General features: G+C 37.9%; 1 protein-coding gene across 2 annotated transcripts in view; it reads left to right on the top strand.

Moving 5' to 3' along the window:
- clip1a (CAP-GLY domain containing linker protein 1a) overlaps nucleotides 1-21,263 on the top strand; it is a 51,017-nt gene that overhangs the window by 19,088 nt on the left and 10,666 nt on the right. Inside the window, exons 9-21 of one of the 2 annotated variants that reach the window (XM_084115735.1) lie at nucleotides 9,228-9,332; nucleotides 11,292-12,182; nucleotides 13,591-13,686; nucleotides 14,194-14,251; nucleotides 14,353-14,436; nucleotides 14,556-14,712; nucleotides 16,368-16,533; nucleotides 17,078-17,293; nucleotides 17,616-17,756; nucleotides 18,710-18,795; nucleotides 18,948-19,068; nucleotides 19,414-19,466; nucleotides 20,816-20,924. In XM_084115735.1, the coding sequence (XP_083971861.1) occupies nucleotides 9,228-9,332; nucleotides 11,292-12,182; nucleotides 13,591-13,686; nucleotides 14,194-14,251; nucleotides 14,353-14,436; nucleotides 14,556-14,712; nucleotides 16,368-16,533; nucleotides 17,078-17,293; nucleotides 17,616-17,756; nucleotides 18,710-18,795; nucleotides 18,948-19,068; nucleotides 19,414-19,466; nucleotides 20,816-20,924 (2,283 nt within the window). The remainder of the gene's footprint in view (nucleotides 1-9,227; nucleotides 9,333-11,291; nucleotides 12,183-13,590; nucleotides 13,687-14,193; nucleotides 14,252-14,352; nucleotides 14,437-14,555; nucleotides 14,713-16,367; nucleotides 16,534-17,077; nucleotides 17,294-17,615; nucleotides 17,757-18,709; nucleotides 18,796-18,947; nucleotides 19,069-19,413; nucleotides 19,467-20,815; nucleotides 20,925-21,263) is intronic. The other variant, XM_084115736.1, reaches the window with a different exon arrangement.

The raw sequence follows: 21,263 nt of genomic DNA, 5'->3' as shown, positions 1-21,263 counted from the left end.
TTAGATTTCATTAAAAAGATCTTCATTTGTGTTCTGAAGATGAACAAAAGTCTTATGGGTTTGGAACGACATGAGGGTGAGTAATGTTTGAGGGAATTAACCCTTTAAATTGTTCTGATAGACCACTAAAATATAACCAAGCACTCACCTCATCTGCAGTTTTGTCATGTGTGGTTTATTTATAACAAATGTCATGCGAATGATACCCAACATACTAAATGAAGTGAATAGCTAAACTGTTATCAAAATGGCAAAAAGAAAACAACATGTATTTTAGTTTATACGATCTGGTCTTGTTTTCTCTTGTCCTGTTTGGGATGTTCTTTTGATATGTGTTTCCAGCCTTCATTATCATTTATTTGAGTTGTTTTCATGTCCTGACCTACTTATTTAAAAATAGCTTTTGGACTTAATCCATTCAAGAAACCTTTGGCAAATGATTTTAATAAAAACAACAACAACAACAACATGCAAATCAGCAACCTAGACAGTGACTCTTAGTGCAGATGCTTTACATACTTGAACAAATTCCTCACCGTTTATCTGTTCTTGAGTCCCTTAAAATCAGAAGTGTGACATTGAAAGACAAGTGTAGAATTTGTAGGAGGCAAGAAATCATATAGGGTTAGTTATTGTATAGTAGTTTTTTTATTACATCATAGCTAGGGGCCAGTTGCATAAACTTAGCCATTATGTTAAGCCAGTGTCTTAAAATCTAGCATGACCTACTAGCCGGCAGTCAAGGAACGGTTAGTCTTACTTTTCGGTATCAAATTAGGATATGTAACTGACTTAAAAAAAGTTATGAACAATCTTAAAGAAAGTTTGACTAACTTGTAAGACTAGTCTAAGCTCTGGTCATCCAAGTTGATTTTTTTTTTTTTTCTATCCATATGTACAGTACATTCAAAAAGTATTCATGCCCCTCCTTTTTTTTTTCCACTCAGCTGCGTCCTTTTTCTCTGGATCATCTTTGAGATTTACATTTATGCATTTGGCTGCTTTTAACATTTTATACATTTTATCAGTTCTTGTTCTGGGAATTGAACCCATGACCTTGTGGTTGCTAGCGTCATGCTCTACTGTTTGAGCTACAAGAAAGCCAAAGATGTTTCTATACTTTGATTGGTGTCCACCTGTGGCAAGTTTCAATTGATTGGCCATGATTTAGAAACAAACACCTGTCTATACTACAAGGTTCCAAAGCCATGAGGTCAAAGGAACTGCATGGAGAGAACATTTCAGCTGTAAATTTATTATAAATGCTTTTCAAAACATCTATCGAATCTTGACTTGACTATTGAGTTGTCTCGTGTGATTTGTTTCTCGCTTCAAAGGTTCTGTTAAGGGAACTTTGAGCATCAATGCTCCCTGGTTTTCACGGTGCATTGTGGGACTATTTAGGGAGCAAACGTTTCAGTGCATAAGGATTTTGCGATTAAGTTTAAAATGGCCGACTCATTGATCAGTGCCTTGACTACTGAACTAGGGAGCTGATTGAGACGCACCCTTTTACTGACTGAGACAGATCAGACATGCAGTTACTTTTTATATTTAACAAATAATCCACAAAAGCCCTCACCCAACAAGCAAACTATGTGTAGAGTTTCTGTAAACGACTGCAAATGGAGAACCAGGCCTCATCAAGAAGAATCATCAAGATAAGATGGTTTTACAACTTAAAGAAATTCAGACAGTTTTACTCACTTCACTTTGAAAGACAGGTAAACCCTTTCTAACTCTATCTATAAAATGACTTGATGTATAAACATGCATCCAATTTCCTTTCTCATGATTTTCGTTTTACATTGTTTTGTGTATGTATCAATTCAAACTCATTTGAAGGAATTATTCAGAATTGCACACTGTAGTTAACCAAGATCACATGTATAGGATGTTGGGTATCTATGAACTGCAATTTTAATTAATTTACATTACATTTAGCTAACTCTGTTACTTATTAGTATGATAAGAATATTAAAAATTTCTTCTCTTAACACCCAATCCAATTTCATATGCAAAACACCCTGCTAGAAGACAAAGGATCGTAAAATTCCTCTCCGAAAATACGACTCCTTATCGGCTCACTGACCTCTAGAGTGTGTGACATCCTCACATGTGGTCACCGATCACAAGGGGGATTCTGGGGATTCTGAGAAATTCTGATGTGAAGATGATGCTGAGCTAGAAGTCTTTTAAGGACCCCTAAGTTTGTGCCAGGTTACGGCCTTGTCTTTTCATTCATCAGAGATCCTCATTTTGGTTCTCTCTCATCAAGACAACTTCAGCAAAGATCAGCTGGAGCCTCATCAAATTGCATCAGATTCAAATGAGCGAGACATGCAAGTATCAAACTTAGTCTCATTATTTGATATATTAAGTAACCCATACCCCTTTGAATGAAGGGTGTGTTAGGACTAAGAGACTGATGGTTTGCTCAAGGCTTTTGATCTGCTGAATTTGTGATAACTTTTTTGCTTTCCTGTATTCTGCTTCAGCTCTCTTTCCATTGCTAAACTGTATGCATGAATGTGTGTGTATGTTTTCCACTACCTCTGGAAGTGGTCAAAAGTGGACAAGCTCAAAACGTTTTAGATCCTGTTTACCCCTGTCGTCCACTTGTGATCCGATCAACCAAAATGCATCTTAATACCAGGTGTAAACAGGCCATTAATGAGTCTTAATGCATTTCAGCATATGTTCAAATGGTATCAGTGGTTAAGGTTAATCTGATTTTAGTGAATAAACCCTAATATCAGTGTTAAAGCACAATTCTGTTCTGACAAAGTAATCTCAGCTCTGCTGCATGTATAAACTGTGCCAGAATGAATTATTCTGCTTTGGTTGATGAAATCCCTATTGCATAATTTCAGTAAAATCTGTTCAGTACAGTGTAATCTAGAAGGTAGATTTGAACAATGTTCCTCATTTTACATCATAAAGGCCTTCTAAATTATGGTTAGATCGATGCCATTCATTTAAATTTTGACTGCATATATACAAGCATATCTACCTGGTTATTACGATTGTTTCACTTGTCAAATGTAATTAAATTTGTAAAACTGTGCCTCATTATTTGTGTGTAAGGGCACGTAACTGTGTATGCTTAAGCAAGTGTTAAATAATAGTAAAGCCTTGTAACTGCTCCTTAAACAAGTACCAGAAAACCAAAAGCATTTGTAAAATTTGGATTTTGACAAATGTAAGAACAAAGTGGTGCATTTCTGAAATTGAAAGCAGCACATGTTAATGAACTGTGTTTGCCTTATTTGAAAGCACCCCTTCACTTAAGCTAAGCTACTTAGTGGTCCTAAGACATAAGCCAAACTATTACCATTGCAAATTAGCATTGTATGCTTAACTTTAAATGCAGTTTGTGTGAATGCAGTGTGAAGTGAATAACCATCTCCTCTCAACCTACTCCCTGGTTTCTGATTTTCTCTTTTCTTATATTTATTTAATCTCAGCTAATTTTCACTGTAACCTTTTTAGGTGCATTCCTTCCTGAATGCTAGTTACTCAATTATACATTCAATTAAATTGAAATGTGTAACGGGAGAAGAATTTTCATAGTTATTGAGGATGTTTAATAGCACCCTGGTCTACTCCACTTTAAGGATGGGAACACATGTGTGGTGATCTAGTCTTGGAAGCTGAAAACGCAGCAGCCTTGACCAACCATGGAGTGACGCCCATCATTAACTTAACAGTTGAGAACCAGTACTATTGATTATGCCCAATTTCAGATTATTCCCCTGTTTTATTAGTGGCATTCAGCTATTTTTAAATCTTTATTTCATTTATTTGCTTTTTCTTGTTCTAGTACGGTTTCATTGTCTTATTGAACCTCAAAAGGAACTTGACATACTTTCCTTCTTGATTTTGTTTATTTGCAGCGGTTGCTCTAATTTTATGACCCTGCTACACAAGCAATCTAAATGATTGCTAAGGCATAACTATAATTTTGAGCACCACTAATAAACACAATCTGAATAGGAAAGCTATCCACTTCCTTTTGCTTTCTCCTCTTCGTTTCTTCAGAGACCAAGCCTTTGTTGAACCATCAGTAAGTTCTGTGTTTTAATTTGACAATAAGAACAGTCTTAAGTCAATAATTAAACCCCTGCTTACACCTCTTTCAGCAAATCTATTCAGATTCACACAAATCTTAGCATCCTGCTATCCGCAGCTAAGATACTAATATTCGAGTACGCACTTTACTTGTTAACCACACCTGATAAAACTTAGCTGTGCGTTATACACCTAGCTGCCCCACTACACCTTTTGCTCCAAAGTCTGTTTGGTCTTGCATTAGTCTCTTTCCACTTACTCTCACCACAAGTGTGCCAGAATATCACAGGTGCTCAACCTAACTGTCCAGATGGGAGAATTGGAGGCCTGGCAAGGCCTTATGAGGAACATCCTTCTACCCAGGTGTGCTGACGACCCACGGCACCAGAGCCAAAAGCAACTGGACAACGAGGGAAGGGGACTAATGACACACGACCCAAGCGAGGGTTACAACCACACAGAGCTGACCAAGGTTATCATCTCCTTAGCCCACAACCTCATGGATTTGAAACAGGGGGTAAACAACCTCATGCAACAGATCAGAGAGTCCCGCAAGGAGCTGACACATCCTCAAAGACAAACAGACCAGCTAGAGATCGAGGCTCAGGCCAGACACAAGGACCCTGACGAAATCAAAATACTTCAAAAGACTCTGACAACTGCTGAACAACGAGATCAGCTGGAAAAATCACTTTTTCACAAAGAGTCACTGTTAAAAACAGCAAATTCTGAACTCTTGGACAAAGACGCCAGAATTGGGGCCTGTGAAAGTCACCTCAAAACATCCAGAGCTAGAATTGAAGCTCTGACGCAGCAGCTGGACAACAGTGAAGACGAGCTTGACATGGTCCAAAGAGAACACTCTTAACTGCTGCAAAAGGAATCAAAGCTGGAGAGACATCTCATCCCCCCACATGCGATCAGCAGAGCAAACTCACCCAACCATGACACAAAGGTGGGGGGTGGGTTTCCTGAAAGCCTCTACAACCACCAGAGAAAAAGGATTAATTCAGAGGAACCCTGAAATGGCACTTGGAGTGTCCGTCAAAGACCTCAACAAATTGGCTAGAAAAGTCTACTCTGCACCAACTTCTGCAGGAGACCATGATGTCCATAAACACACCATTGACTTCCACCTGCAAATGATGGCCAATTTTACTGCCCGAGACACATTCTGTCTGCTTTATCCCAAGATGTCAGAGGTTCTGAGGAACATCCAAAATTCCCAGTTGACACCAGAAGGCACACAGCATTTCTACAACGCAAAGTCCTTCAGTAAAAACGTACAAGAGCTTCCAGTCAGCAGAAGATGGAACCGTCACCATGGTACAGATCGACCGCTGGGAGAATCAATGGAAGAGACCAAATTCTCTGGAAAAATACCCTAGAAATCTCACTGGATATCCAGCAGCAGTCGACAGCAACATCCACCTCAACACTCTTCAAACAGGTACAAATCGGAGGCTGCATGAAGACAGCCAGACCTGCCTCCTCCCGAGTTACAGGAGCTGCTGATAGTAATGAGAGCTCCTTGAACAGAACTCACCTGAGGACTACTGGGACGAAAGAACTTCTGAATCCTGGCAGGACGACAGGTGACAATCTCCCGACACCTGCTGCATCGACACCTGTAGCACAGCCTGGACACCTAAACCTTTTGACAGCCTACGCCATAACCTGAGAACAGCATCAACCATGACTGTGGGAGGCACGAATCACCAGAGAGCCCACCAGATGCCCGTCCAATGTTCCTGCTCCTTTGCCATTGCTCGCTGTTGTCTACAGGTCAGACAACAATGTGCGAAAGGGGGGAATGTAGTGACTGAGACAGATCAGACACGCAATTATTTGTTATATTTAACTAATAATCTACAATACCCCTCACCTAACAAGTAAACTATGTTTAGAGTTTCTGTAAACTACTCCCAAAACTGCAAATGGAAAACCTGGCCTCTGGTTACCATTGCAACAATGACAAATCATAAAGATAAGATGGTTTTACAACTTAAAGGAGTTTAGAGAGAGTTTCACTCACTTCACTTTGAAAGACAAGTAAACCCTTTCTAACTCTATATATTCTATATATAAAATTACTTTTCCTATCTTATGATTTTCCTTTTACATTGTTTTGCGTATACATCAATACTAACTATTTTTGGTCATACACCAATACTAACTAATTTTAAGGAATTATTCAGAATTGCACACTGTTGTTAATGTTAATTAAGTACATGTATAGCATGTTCATATTTATTTACCTCACATTTTGCTAACTCTGTTACATATTAGTATGATAAGAATCTTAAAAGTTTCTTCTCTTAACACCCAATCTAATTTCATATGAAAACACCCTGTTAAAAGACAAAGGATCGTTAAATTTCGAACGTAAAATACAACTCCTAATTGGCTCACTAGAGTGTGTGACATCCTCACATGTGGTCACCGATCACAAGGGGGATTCTTCTGAGAAATTCTGATGTGAAGATGATGCTGAGCTAGAAGTCTTTTAAGGACCCCTAAGTTTGTGCCAGGTTACAGCCTTGTCTTTTCATTCATCAGAGATCCTCATTTTGGTTCTCTCTCATCAAGACAACTTCAGCAAAGATCAGCTGGAGCCTCATCAAATTGCATCAGGACACATTATTCAATTTTTACTCCGACATGTGTATCAAACTTAGTCTCATTATTTGATGTATTAAGTATCCCATACCCCTTTGAAAGAAGGGTGTGTTAGAACTAAGAAACTGATGGTTAGCTCAAGGCTTTTGATCTGCTGAATTTGTGATAACTTCTTGCTTTCCTGTATTTTGCTTCAGCTCTCTTTCCATTGCTAAACTGTATGCATGAATGTGTATGTATGTTAGATTAGTTAAAGTGTTTAGTCTATTTAATAAAGTCTTCTTGTCACACATAAAGTTGTTTGTGGTTCATGCTCGTATACTGGAGTCTCTAATCATGCAGATTTTGGCTATTAACTTTGATAGAAGTTATTTCCCATATCCTGGCCCGGAAATGAACATTTCTTAAAATTACACACACACACACACACACAAAAATGAACAGGGCTGCGTTTCCCAAAAGCGTCGTAAGCGTAAATTGATCGTGGAACAATTGTCACCAATGGTTTCTACGATCAACTTAGCTTATGATGCTTTGGGGAAACGCAGCCCTGGTTAGTTGTTTGTGGTATTAATTCTGCTTCATACAAGTTAATTCCTACAGCTGATCTAAATATTTATAATCAGTTATAGTTCATTCATATTTCCTTTTGAACTATTTTGCTACACCCTGGATTTTGTTGCAGCACAGATCTCAGGAAGGCCATTAAAAAAACCTGATGGTCATTCTGATTGAGCTTTGGAGCTTATTTTACAGTCCTGTTCCCCATACTATGTACTTATTATAGTAATTGCAATAACTGGGCAATAACTAGGTACTTACTCTGAACCTACCCCTAAACCTAACCTGATCCCATGTAGTTATCTTATATTACCCTGTACTTTCTTAGGTAAGTACATGTACTGTAAAATAAAGTGCAACCAAAAAAAAAAAACACCCCTAATATTCTGTGATCTGATGAACCTCAGTTCTAAACATCATGTCTGGAGGAAAACAGGCTTTGCTTTGTGCCTATGGTGAATGGAGTGTAGATTGATGTGAAAAAGATGAAGACATTTTTGCATAAGGCTGCAACACCACAATGCTAAAAAATGAAGGGGATTGAATACTTTCTGAATGTATTGTATATAAACACAGTTGTAGCAACACTAACAGTATATGTAAAATTGTTTCACTGTTCTAAATTAACAAAGGTCAGTTGTTATAGAAGTTAATTTATATTAAAAATGAAGTAGAAAGCTAAATCACCAACTTTTTTGAAGTCCATTGTCAAGCCCACCCAATAGAGAGCCTAAGTCCCGCCCCTCCGCTTCCGGCTCATGGGACCTTATTTCGGAAAAATATGTATGGTAGTCAATGGCGAGAGACAACTTATCTTTTTATTCTGTCTGAACTGTGCCCTCAATTACACATATGATGTTTGCCAATTTAAAAGATAATTATGAAAGTCAAGAAAGTCGCAGTTTGTCATAAAACAGAAGAGTAACATTTAGTTTTATGTGAAAATCGCTCAATGAACTACATCTCTCGTCTCGCACTATGTACGTCACCATCCGTTGCTCGTATGTGTGCAGTCTGGCTCAAAACACTCAGGCATGACGGCGTAACGTTACGATTATAACATAAGACTATAGAAACAGACAGACGTTAGCTTCAGTAAAGTTAGCTTCATTCATTGAGAGAAAAGGTATGACGTCACATGTGCGCCTTTTGGGTTTGTAGTCTTTGTAATTACGTATTTTCACACTCTTATACCTCAACAGTTTTACATCAAACTGCGACTTTCTTGACTTTAAAATGTATCTTTTAAATTGACAAACATCATATGTGTAATTCAGGGCACAATTCAAACGAGATCAAAATATTTGTTGTCTCTCGCCATTGACTACCATACAATATTTTTCCGAATTAAGGTCCCATGGTGTTCCACTGGAAGGGGAGGGACTTAGGCTCTCTATGTACATAGTGTTATTTTGTTTAGTTTTTTTAATAGTCTTTTGGTTTATTTTAATTTTTTTTAAGGAAAGAAATTATGAATTATTCTGTAAAATGCCATAACAAGTCACTCCCTAACCTATGTGAAGGTCTCGTTGTGTTTTTTTTCTTCTTCTTCTTCTAAGATTAGTATAATTAAGTTTCATTTGATTTAGTGCTTATTATTACTCGAAAAACTAAGTTATCAGATTTTCCTCCCCCCATTGTTCCTTTGCTTTTTGTTGTGGTCAAAGTACCATTTTTGTTATGTTCCTAACCCTCAGTCACTATAATACTGCATGGCGTTCAGTTTCTGGTGTTTTTATTAATTTGGCCATCATCAGCATGTCCTTAAGCATTGACCAGATCTCTGCTGCAAAGTTTCCTCACACTTTCCTCAGCTGTGGCATTGATCTGACTTGCATTCATCACAACACCATCCTTCTCTTTTTCTGCGTTACATTTCCACAACTTTCCTCCTCACCCCTCATCTTTCTGCATCAGGCTGGCATGTGATGGTGGCACTGGTTGTGTTTCTTCCTCTCCCCTTTCTGTACTAACAGACGCAGACGCAGCTGGAGCATGCCCTCCTTAAGGAGCTTGAACAGAGTCTTCTCTTTGAAAAGACCAAAGCTGACAAACTTCAGAGGGAGTTAGAAGACTCTAGGGTAATGGAGCTTCACCTGGGCTACGGGTCAAGGATCACTGAAGATATGTCACAGGAGCTACAGTGCTCACTCAAAAAAAATATTTAGGCCTAAATTTAAGATGTATGGATTTAAATTGCATATAAAATTTCCATCTATCCATCTCTACACACATAGATGAAAACATCTATTAACTAATACTCTTAATGTTGATTCATATATGTCAGTCATACATAAATTAAATGTAATTAATCTCAATGTGTTTTAAATGCACAACAACCAGGTTTATATATTTATTGTCAGTAGATACAAATTTTCAATCGCATTAATTTTATATTGCTTATTCCACAACTAGCCATATTTTAACCATGTTCAAACTTTTTAACTGAAAATGTTTATTTTCACAATGAACATATTTATGCTGATTCTAATTAATTTGAATAAATTGTATACATAAAATTAGATGCAAATAGTTAATCTTGTTTCTTGTTCAGGTATGACTGACAGATATTTATCACAATATGTTTATTATTTTAATAAACTGTTAAAACTGTGTAATCCAAATGGATGGGAATTTTTATAAGCAATTGAAATTATAAATCTTAAATTTAGGCCTAAATATATTTTGAGTGCTCCAGCTAAGAAGTTTTTTTTTTCTTCATGTCAGGGTGTTGCAGGGATCTTCACTGCATGTTGTTTAATTATTCCAATTAATAACTAATTTGATGAATGATTACTAACACGCACTAAATATCCCATTGCTGCAGTTTCATTGTGCTGTCTTAATATACATACATGTATAGGAGAACACAAATTTGTTTTTATATCAGGGTTCCCACAGTTTTAGAAAACAATAAAAATTGTCCCATGGAAATGAGAACAACCTTAGAAAGTTGGATAGGGAATATACTTTGTTGTATTTTTTTCTCTGCTCTAAAATGTTTCATATTGCTATTAGGGAGTGGTTGTGTAGCATACTGGCAAACTGGCATACAAATAGAAATCTGCCCAACAATGATCAAAACTTGATCCTGCAACCATCAAGTGTCAACTGACAAGCTCCTGAAAATCAATTTAAGTGTGGGAACCCTGTTAGATTATTAATTTTGAGGTTAATGGTTGTTCTCATTCTTGTAAAGACTTTATCCCATCCCATTCAGTCCCAGATTTCTTGTTTCAATGATTTTTACTTAGTACTACAGCTTAAGGCCATGACACACCAAGCCTGATGGTAGGCCAAAGTTGGGCCGTTGTTAAGTGTTTGTCAGCTCAGCTTTTGTGGTGTGTTTTGCACCGTCGGCACAGGTCAGACTCTGTTGGAAGCTTTTTGGCCAATTGAGCATGTTGAATCAGCGTCTGGCAGTCGGTGAAAGATATCACTCTGATTGGCTCTTCAGTTATCGAAAGTGCATTAAAAAAAGCAAGTGAACAATGAAGTCAAAAGGGCACACACAGAAGGCTCTTCTAATTTTACATGGTCAGCTTATCTGAGCATTCTAATACAGGAAAATGTTCGTAACGACATTGCCGTTTGGAAGGAAGAACGTGATCAACATGATTCATGTTCAAAATGGAAAGCAAATGTTGTTTGTATATCTGCAGTCCTAGTTTCGGTTTTCTTTTTTGAATGACGAATGCTGACTACTGCCACCTGCTGGTATAAACCATTTTTTCCTCTTACGCAAGCGCAGAAAGCACGTGCTAGATGGCCATTGGCTGTGGTCTTTGCAGTGTGCACAAGTGCAACTTTTTGGTACAGAAATGGTGACGCAATGCATCAACACAGTTTGCTTTTATCGCCACTAGTTCTTTGATGTCGGTTTGGTGTGTCATGGCCTTTAGGTGAACTTAATTTCTATGAAAACTTCTAATTATCCACATCTATAAACCTGAAAAGATGATCATATTCACACCGTCAAATAAGTTCTCAATTATCCGTACAGCATGTATCGTTAAATAAAAAACTATTTTTCCTTTTAGGTGGCCACAGTCTCTGAGAAGTCTCGTATCTTGGAGTTGGAGCGGGATCTTGCGTTGAGGGATAAGGAGGTTGCTGCTCTTCGTAAGCCATTGGAAGCTGTACAAGGGCAGGATGGGTTTCCTGACTCCATCGTGGCATCACTCCAGGAGGAGCTCTGTTCCCTCCGTACACAGCTGGCCGCTCAGAGCGACAGTCACCAAGCAGAGCTGTCATCCTTGCGTGAGATGCTTGAGTCTCGAGAGAAAGCACATGGCGAGTCCTTGTCACAGCTCCAGTCAGCCTCAGGTCACTTGTCGAAGGATAATGAGAAGCTTTTAGGTCAGCTGGCAAAATCTGAGGAAGAGAACTCAAAAATCATTGAGCAGTGGCGTGCTAAACTAGTATCAGCAGAGGCCTCACACCAGCAAGTCTTGGAGGAGCTCAAAGCCTCCCATGAGGCAGGTGAAACCAAGCTACGTAATGCTCTGGAACAGTTGAAATCGACACATAAACTTGAGCTTGAGGAGCTCACTAACAAGCATGCTTCTGAAGCCATGGGGAGCACAAGTGAAGCCAAAGAACACAAGGCACAACTCCTGAGAGTCACCGAAGAGAACGACCGAATGATAGAAATGCTACGCACCAATCTGGAGAAGGCGGAGGAGCAGCACCTGGTGGAAATGGAGGATGTCTTGGGAAAACTTCATAATGCTGAGATCAGGGTGAAAGAGCTAGAGGACACCGGAGTTAAGTTAGGCCAGCAGTTACATGAAAAGGAGCAAGAAGCTTTGGAGCAAAACACAGCCCTTCAGACTCTGCAGTCACAGCACAGTCAAGGAAACCAAGAGATGCAGAGGTTATTGACCAATATAGAAGAGGCAAAAAGTAAAGCCAGATCTCAGGAAGAAAAGGTAGGCCTTCATGTCCATTTATACTATACACTATACACAGTATGCATGTAGAACATGTATAACAAGGAATTTAAAATTTGACTACTGAACCTCTCACCTAAACTTTTTTTGTTTCATTTCATTTTTGTTTGGGATTTTATTTAGGAATGATAGGTTTTTGGGTACTTGGTCATGCCCACAATTTAAATGACCCTGTTATAGCCGTTCAAATACTAAAGTTCAACATTTTTTTTTGATAATTATTGGTCTAGGCGGGAGTCTAGAGATTTGTACTATTTGTACAAACAATTTGATTGGCAGCAGTGATTCTTGAGGCAAAGTTTTCAGAATGAGTAGATATAAAATAAATTGTGTATTAGTGAAACATCACATAATATACAATCATTTACACCCCATGTAAGTTGTGATCGCAACCCTGGCGGCCGATTTCTTCACATATCTTTGAAATCGATCTGCCTCTGTTAACCTTGTCTAATAGTTAAGGGTCAGTTATTGGATACATTTGATAAGTCATTCTCTTCTCACCTTCCATTCACGGGGTCAGGGTTCGTGCGAGGTGGAATTTACAACCAAACGGTTTGCTAGTTTTCTAGACATTATTCTGGTTAGCTAGCTACTATCAAGCACATCCTGCTCTCCATTTTCTCATTCATTCACTTTTCATTCATCATCTCTTTATCATCGTTCTTTATCGTATTCTCTATCGTTTGACACATTAAATCTTCGCATGGAAACTAGGGCTGTCAAGCTTAGTGATAAAAGAGGTTCCGTAGGACTCGTATGCTGACAGAAATATTTCCATCCACCATAGTTCTTACATTTTAATTTCAGTTTGCACACATTCAAGGTGCATTGAGTCAGAATGGACATCAGTACTGTCAAATGACAATTTTTCTTTTTCATGGTTAGCAATACACCAGGTTTTGCTTGGTCCTGTAGTAAAAAGTGCGATACATTCATTCATTTTTATTGTTTGATCATTTCATGTGTGCATTGTGCATAATAGGGCTGCATGATTAAACAAAATAAAACTGAAATCGCAATATGGTTTAGTGTGAAGACTGCAATTTAAGGAAGTAAATATACGCGCTGTGTGTTTCAGAGTGAAGCGCAGCACTTTGTTCATTTACACGTGAGCAGCTCATTATCCTCCGGGGTTTGCAGCTTCTCCGAGTGGCTCGGTTTGCAGCACAATTGTTATCAGAAAAAAATCCCCAAACTGTGCAGCCCTAGTGCATAATACATCATATTAACATTACCAGTGTTCTGAGATTTTATTTTCCATAATAGTCACTTTTAAGTTCCACTTTGTATGACTCGCACTGGTCTTTGTGAGTTTTTGTGTGTAACATTACTCATGTTTTGTCCCCTATCATTTCCCTTCATTATGTGGTACACCTTATTTTAGGTCATTGGGTTGAACTCAGAACTAGAGGTTAAACAGCAAGAGTTGAATGGCCTGTTGCAGGAAAAGAGCACTTTGGAGCAAGAAGTTAGTGTGCTGGTAAGTAACTGTATGGAAATTGACTAGTGAAAGTATCTCATGATAAAAATATTTCAGCAAAAGCACTAAAGTAACTGAAAATAAAAGTACTTAATGGTATGGTTCATCCAAAAATGAATATTCTTTCATCATTCACAATGAAAGTCAGTGGGGTTCAAACAATATTGGACATTTCAGAATGTCGTCTTTTATGATCTTCAGAAGACAGCAAGTCATACAGATTTGGAACAACATTAGGGTGAGCAAATGATGACAGAATTTTCATTTTTGAGGATCACGGGTACATGTGAACAGCATAATGACACAGCTGGTTATAGTCTGGTTGAGTGGCAGGAATTTGGAGTCTATGTTTAGCATATATAGGAGTTTAAGTCAGGAACCACCTTGACTGATTCAGTGAATGAATGTCCAACTATGATGGCCCTCTGATACACCACACAACAAAATAACAAATAATTAATGTTTCAGCCATAGTCCTCAAATCGATTCACATTCTTAATTTTCTAGAAACAGAATCTTGAAAAAACATCTAATGACCAAGCCAAATCTTCTCAGACTAATCAAGGTATGTATGTCTATGCACAGATTACTCTATTGTTCAAAGTTAGACCCTTTATACAGCTCAATGAACTTTACACTCAGTGTGACGATTACTGTCTATCTCAGAGTTACGCGAGGAGCTCAGGAATAAAGATGAACAATGCACATCTCTTTCTGCTGAATTACAGGATGTAAAGAGTCAATTTGCTGGTCAGTACCAAGTTCATCAATCAATATATGAATCAACGGAGGAACTAATTAAAATTGTCATGTTGGTGTTTATTTACGGTATGTATTTATGTATGATTGCTATCTTGTTTCATCTTAAGGTTTACAGAGAAATTTGAAAGCAAACGAAGAAAGGTGTCTGCAGCTGACCAAAGACAAGACTAAACTTGAAAATGACATTATGGACATGTCAAAGTCATCGGGAGACAGTTCTGCTGTGATAACAAAGCTGAATGAGGAAATCAACCGGAAAGAAAGGTGTGCTTTAATATATTTGATGAAACTGCCTAGAAAACATGTAGAAAGTAAACGTTTTAAGTTTTAAAGTGCCCCTATTATGCTTTTTCGGATATTACCTTTCATGTAGTGTGTAATATAACTGTTTGTGAATGAAAAAGGTCTCCAAAGTTTCAAAGATCAAAGTGTAGATAAATGGAGTTAATGTCTCCCAAAAGAAAGAACCGATTCTGAACTGCCTGAAACGTGTCGTCAGTAATTCCAGTCTTACTTCCTGCATGAACCTACGTAGGTTTGTAACACATTTGCATAATGCCAGCCTACGGTCTTCATTGGCTGCCCGCGAACAACATCTACTTTGACCCTCAAACACTGTGGTTGCAGCTGAGACTGAAAGAGTTTGGTTTGTGTTGGCGACATGTCGAGAAGACACTGTTTTCTGCACTGCGAAAGCGGGTTTCATCAGTTAAACTCCAACTGGAGTTGACTCTTCACATCCTCATCCTTTTGAAGTGCATGGGTTTATGCACTTCAAAAGGATGAGGATGTGAAGAGTCAACTCCAGTTGGAGTTTAACTCCAACTAACATCTCATCTACAATGTATGTCAAACTAAAAAAAAGAAAACTGGGCCACCTGACCAATCAGAGCTGAGATGGCTCACGGAAAGAAGGGGTTTAGAGAGACTGAATCTTTAAACGAACCGACTCTTTGGGAAAACAAAACAAAATTATTTGCATAATAGGGGCACTTTAACCTCAGTTTATATTATAAGCTTGATTTGGTTTGTGGGGCCTAACCTTTACACCACATTTGATCATATTTTGGAGGACTAAAATGCACAATCACACATCAAACCTTATAGACCCCTTTTCAGTTAGTAAACATGGTGATGTTTTTTTTGTGGGCGGAGCTTAGGTGGTGGCAGAACGATCCCTCTGGTCGCTTCACTAACGTTAGCTTGCAAGTTTTGTTAGCTTGTTTTTTTTGCAATGACTGGAGAAAATCCGATTTTATCTTAATGTGCAAGGTCACTCACTGTCCAGGACCGTGATTGTTATTTGCAAAAGTTAATTTCAACGGACCGAACCAGATTGGCTGACAGGGTTAACGTTAATGCTACCTCCGGTGCTAAATGGTCACGTACAAGACTTGTGTGGTACGATCCGCAGTTCTGCCTAGCCAGCGCCAAGGCCAGAAGACGAATGTAAAAAGAGTGACATTACGGTGCAATTTTAATGATGTGAATATTTTCTAGAAATAAAAATTCAAGAAACAGCATATTAATTTTTTAACTATGTATTTGATTATCCTTTCTTACCAGGTTCTTCAAAAAGTCTAGCCACAATCAATTAAAACAATGTATACAATCATAGATTGATCCACAAATAATCACAATAATTTAGAAAACATTATGCGATAAAATTTCTAATTGGAGCCTGTACTCCATTGGTTCTTGCACCCAACAACACAACAAGATGACATTTAATAATAATGATAATAATAATAATTTAAGCTCCTCATTATGTAGCCGAATCTGTGCTGGTTTGTATTGGCCTTCTCCAGTTTTCCCTTTGTTTTGCGTCCAGCTAACGTTGTGACGTAACTCTGATGTCGGCTCGAAATTGGTCTATTTGAGGAAATCGTACCTAATTTACAAATCATATCTAATTTCAGGACACTAGAGGAGCTTCAGAACCAGCTTGCAGAGGAGCGGGAGAAGGCAGCTCAGGCTGAGGAGAGTCGTTCTCAAGCACAAGTCCAGGCTGAGAAGGAAGCCAAAGTCCTCACGCAGAGACACGAAGCAGAACTTTCTAACCTACAGGAGAAGATTAAGCTTTTGGTGAGAACCTTTGAACTTTCAATCTCACCTGTATTGCTACCAATAGGAATAAAGGCATCATTTTCTTCTGGTGTTTAAGGGGCCATTTACATGACAGAACTAAAAACGTTAACCTTTTTATGCGTTTTGGCCGTTTATTTACTTGACAACGGCATTTTGGGTTCCTTAAAATGGGTTTCAAAGTGGAGTTTTTTGAAAACGTTATTGTACAAAGACGTGAATTTGTGAAAATGGTGACGCCATGCACATGCGTATTACATCTTCAGCCTATAGGCACGTATTGTTTTTTTAAAACGTGACATCACCAACTACTGGCCTGGCAGCATAATACAGCGTTTTTAATACATGCAAAAAAATGCAAAGGAAAAACTTTTGTGTAAGGAAAATCATTGTCGTGTAAATGTGCCCTAAGTGTAATGATTTAACACTTTCAACATTATAAAAATCATTACTTTTCGACCAAGTCCCCTTTCTTACTAATCTTTGGACACTGAGTCTCTAATATAACTTGAAAATTGGCTTTTTTTTCCCCGTGACTTCTCAGGAGAAGAGTGTTGAAGACAATCAGGCTAAAGCCAAAGACACGGATGCATTGGGAGAGAAAGCGCTTGCAGATGCTGTGGAACACCATTCAAAAGAAATGCAGAAATTACGCAGCGAGTTTGAAAAAGTACAACAGGAGCTCCGTGTGTCTCAGGATGAAAGCCTAGAGCTGAGGAAACAGATTGAAGAGTTGATAACCCTCAAAGAAAAAGCTGCGGTAAGACCATGGGACTATTTTTGCTTCTTTATTGATGCACTGGGTTGTAAATATATAGGTCTGAACAACACGTCTACATTTATAACTTGTTTTAAAAAAATATATATATATTTGAATGATTTGTTAAAAATGATCATCTCATTGAATGCTTTGACACTTAAACATATTGTAGTCTTATGTAGCAGTCATTTCACTCCCACTGCTTTCAGAAACTCTAATTGTGCAGTCCTGAGTTAACATTGATTTAAACTATTAAAACATTTTTGTTAATTGAAATAAAGCTGCTTCTGTAACTTTGTCCCCACTGCTAATTTTTACTTAGGTCTCAGAGAAAGCAGAACAGACAGCACAGGCCTCGTTGAAGAAGTTGACCCAGGAGAACCTTCAACTTCAGAAAGACAAGTCTGAGACTGAGGCTCTGGTGACACAGCTCAAAAACGTAATGCAAGAAATGCAGGGCAAGGTGAGTGCATGCCGAGGACAGGAAGACTTATTCCAAACATTATTACATTCAGCACCTTTGTTATATTAAGGGTAAATCTTGTCACCTCTGTGAGTTTTCTAGTCATTGATTGTAACCAGGGCTTGATATTAACTTTTTTGCTCACAAGCCACTGTGGCTAGTGGTTTTCCAAAGTTACTAGCCGCTCAACATTTTCACTGGCCAAAATTTTGACATCGATTCCATGGGGAAAAACTGCCATATAGATATTTTTAATGCCATCTCATAATTTGACAGCAGGGATATTAGGCTGCTGTCACTTTAAGACCTGATGCACAGAGCCTTTACTGTTGTTACACATGCGTTTCACTTTCTCAAATGTTTATGTTTATGTTCACTTAAAATAAAACTGACAGTGTTTGCGTGAATACTCGCCAAGACTGGCATTTTGACTATTTTGTGTGCAGTTGATTGTTTAAACACAATAAGCGGTGAAAAATAACTCGATTTTAATATTGAGAGGTGGCTTTATGTGCGCGCACTTTGGGTGTGAGCATAAAATCTGCAGGAATGACTAAAAGGATGCGCAATACGCACAATCCCACGCTGAAATTAAAGTCCTGTAACAGCAACCGTATTCATCCAGAGCAAGTGAAACGAGTGAGTGAAGGGAGGCGGGTTTGTGTGTAACTCGCTGTCGGAGAGATAAGAGCGTGAGAAAGCGCGGCTGGTATCGTGTATCTATTCTGTGCAAAATGAGTACTGGAAGCATTTTAGATATTTCAGTATCGACAAATCAATACTTTTGACAACCCTACATTGCAGTTCGTTTATTTTAGATGCCTTTTTAAAAGACTACAATTGAAAAATGTATATACCGGTATTATATAAAATTCACACCACTGCTTAAATCATTGATATTTACTAGTGCTTGTTTTAAGTTGCTCATTGTTTTTCTCTGTACTTTTGTGTAGCTGGATGCTCTAACAAAGCAGAACTCCGAGTATCAAGAGAATGTGAGTTCTGACAGTCAGAAGATCAGCAGCCTCAGTAAAGAGATGTGAGTGTCTTTACCATTTATCCACACTGCAAATCTTTATCAATTGAAATTGTGTAGTTTGAGTAATTTCTGTGTGATATTAATTCTAATAATAATAAGCCAAATAAGTTTGTGTGTCTCTATTGCGTAAACAAATGCTGGTTGTGTTTCAGTGAGGAGTTAAAACAAAAAATCACTGAAAAAACCCAGGCAGTGGATGCTCTGAAAAATGAGAAGGAAAAGCTAACCATGGACCTGGCCAGCAGCCACAAAGACAGTAACATTATACTAAATGTATGTTAACCAAATTACATGTAATATTTTACTCTTTTATATTGCACTAGGAAATACTTTATATAATTTTTTTCTCCAATTTTTTATTTTGCTTGTCAATCATATTTAAGTGACAAAAAATAAATAAATTAAATTAAATGATGACCAGCAGTTTTTGTACATTTTATTGTAAACTTTGTAGTTTGTTGGCTAAGTATTTTTATGCCTAACCTAACAATAACTTGAATATCATTTTGTGCTCATATACTAGCCAATATGTACTATTATTATTAGTGTGCAATATGTACTATTATGTGCTATTTTGTGAGAAGTAAATGAATTCTCTTCACTGTCATCTTAATGCAGCTCAAAAAGGAGTGTGACAGTCTCAACGATCAGTTGAAGGAGATGAAAATGAGGTAAGGAACTTTTCCTAGTTGTCAAAACCAAGTTTATGTATAAGCAGGAAAAAGTTTGTTGGCTCGTTTGCGTGACAGTGAGAGTAGATTAACTGATCTCTCCTTACGATTCACCAGCGTTGTTTGTGAAAGAGAGCCGTCCATGCAAGAGATCCGCTTCTTGTTTATTCTTTAGCATTAAGAGAGGAAATAAAAGTTTAGAAATGTTTAATTGTAGTATTATGTTAAAGTGCCCCTGTTGTTATTTTAAAGGTTCCTAGTTTTCATCGGGAGGTCTCTTACAATAGGTTTACATGCATCCAAGATCAAAAACATTTTAATCTTCTCATAATATCTTCTGCAGCATCAGCCCTTCTCTCAGTGTCTGAAACAGTTTGTTCAAGGATCCAGTTTCTCTAAACCCCGTCTTTCCTGAGAGCTTTCTCTGCTTTTTCTGCTTTACAGGAAACCAAACGCCCATTAGCATATCTGAATTTCAGCTCCGTATCTTCCTCAGCATTTGTACACACAGTGATATGAACAGTAACGATTGTGTCAGTTTTACCGTATCAATGCCTCATCTTTTGGAAGTGCATGCAGAGTGGATTTTTTTTTTTTTCTCAACACAATCAAACTCTTCCAGTCTCAGCTTCAAGTACAGTGTTTGAGGGTCAAAGTAGACGATGTTTGCGGGCAGCCAATGAAGACCGTCGGCTGGCATTATGAAGATATGTTGCAAACGCATGTAGGTTCGAGCAGGAATAATGCTGAAATTACTGATGACTCATGTCAGGCAGTTCAGAATCCGTTCTTTCTTTTGGGAGACATTAACTCCAATTACCTACACTTTGATCTTTGAAACTTTGCAGACCTTTTACATTCACTAACAGCTCTATTACACACTACATGAAAGGTAATATCCGAAAAAGCATAATTAAGGCACTTTAAAATACTGTAATAACCAAGTTATTATATTTATAGCACTTAATAGACATGCCAAAAGTTTTTTTTTTTTTTTTTTATCCCAGTCAGTCCTACACCCTGAAATGCCGTAAAGGGATTGTCATAATCTACTTGCCCTCGTGCCAAACTTGTTTGTTTTTTGTGTACAATACAGAAGGGGATATTTAGCAGACAAGCTGCTCTTTTTCATACAATGAAATAATACAAGGAACAGGAACTTTCAAACTCTAAATAGAATTTAAAAAGCACCATAAAAGTTCTCCATACACTCTTAAAAATAAAGGTTCCAAAATTTGTGAATATAAAGAAACTTTTGTGCAATGGAAAGGTTCCGCTGATGTTAAATGTTACTTTTTTTTTTCATTGAATGCCGAATGCACACATTATACAACCTCTCTTCTGCACAGGGAAAGCACCTCAAGAAGTGAATCAGAAAAGGAGAAAGCAGCACTTCAGCAAACACAGAGTGCCTTGGTCTCAGGAAAGGACAAAGAATTAGACTCTCTGAGAAATGAGGTATTATGGCTGTTTATATAATAACCAAAATACATGTTTACATGAGACTGTTGTGATAAAATAGTTACTCATCTTAAATGTGCAGTATTATGCATTCAACCATGTAAAGCTAGTAACCCGACAAGTAAGGATACTAGCAACAGACTGTTTACATGGGTACAAATTTGTTGTCAGTAATTGTCAGTAATGCATGACCAGAAGTTCATCCATCTATAACGTGAAGGATTTTTAGACATGTTTACAGGCCAAATAGCACAGAGTTACTGAATAATTCATGTTAATGTGTTAACAAAAATATGTCTTTTCAACCTGCAGAATGTTTTGCCCTAATATGCGCCG

This window comes from Abramis brama (genome assembly GCF_963993115.1).
Source record: "Abramis brama genome assembly, chromosome: 5".
Classification (NCBI taxonomy): Eukaryota; Metazoa; Chordata; class Actinopteri; order Cypriniformes; family Leuciscidae; genus Abramis; species Abramis brama.
The sequence above is the reverse complement of the archived record's forward strand: the minus strand, read 5'-3'. Positions and strand labels throughout refer to the sequence as shown.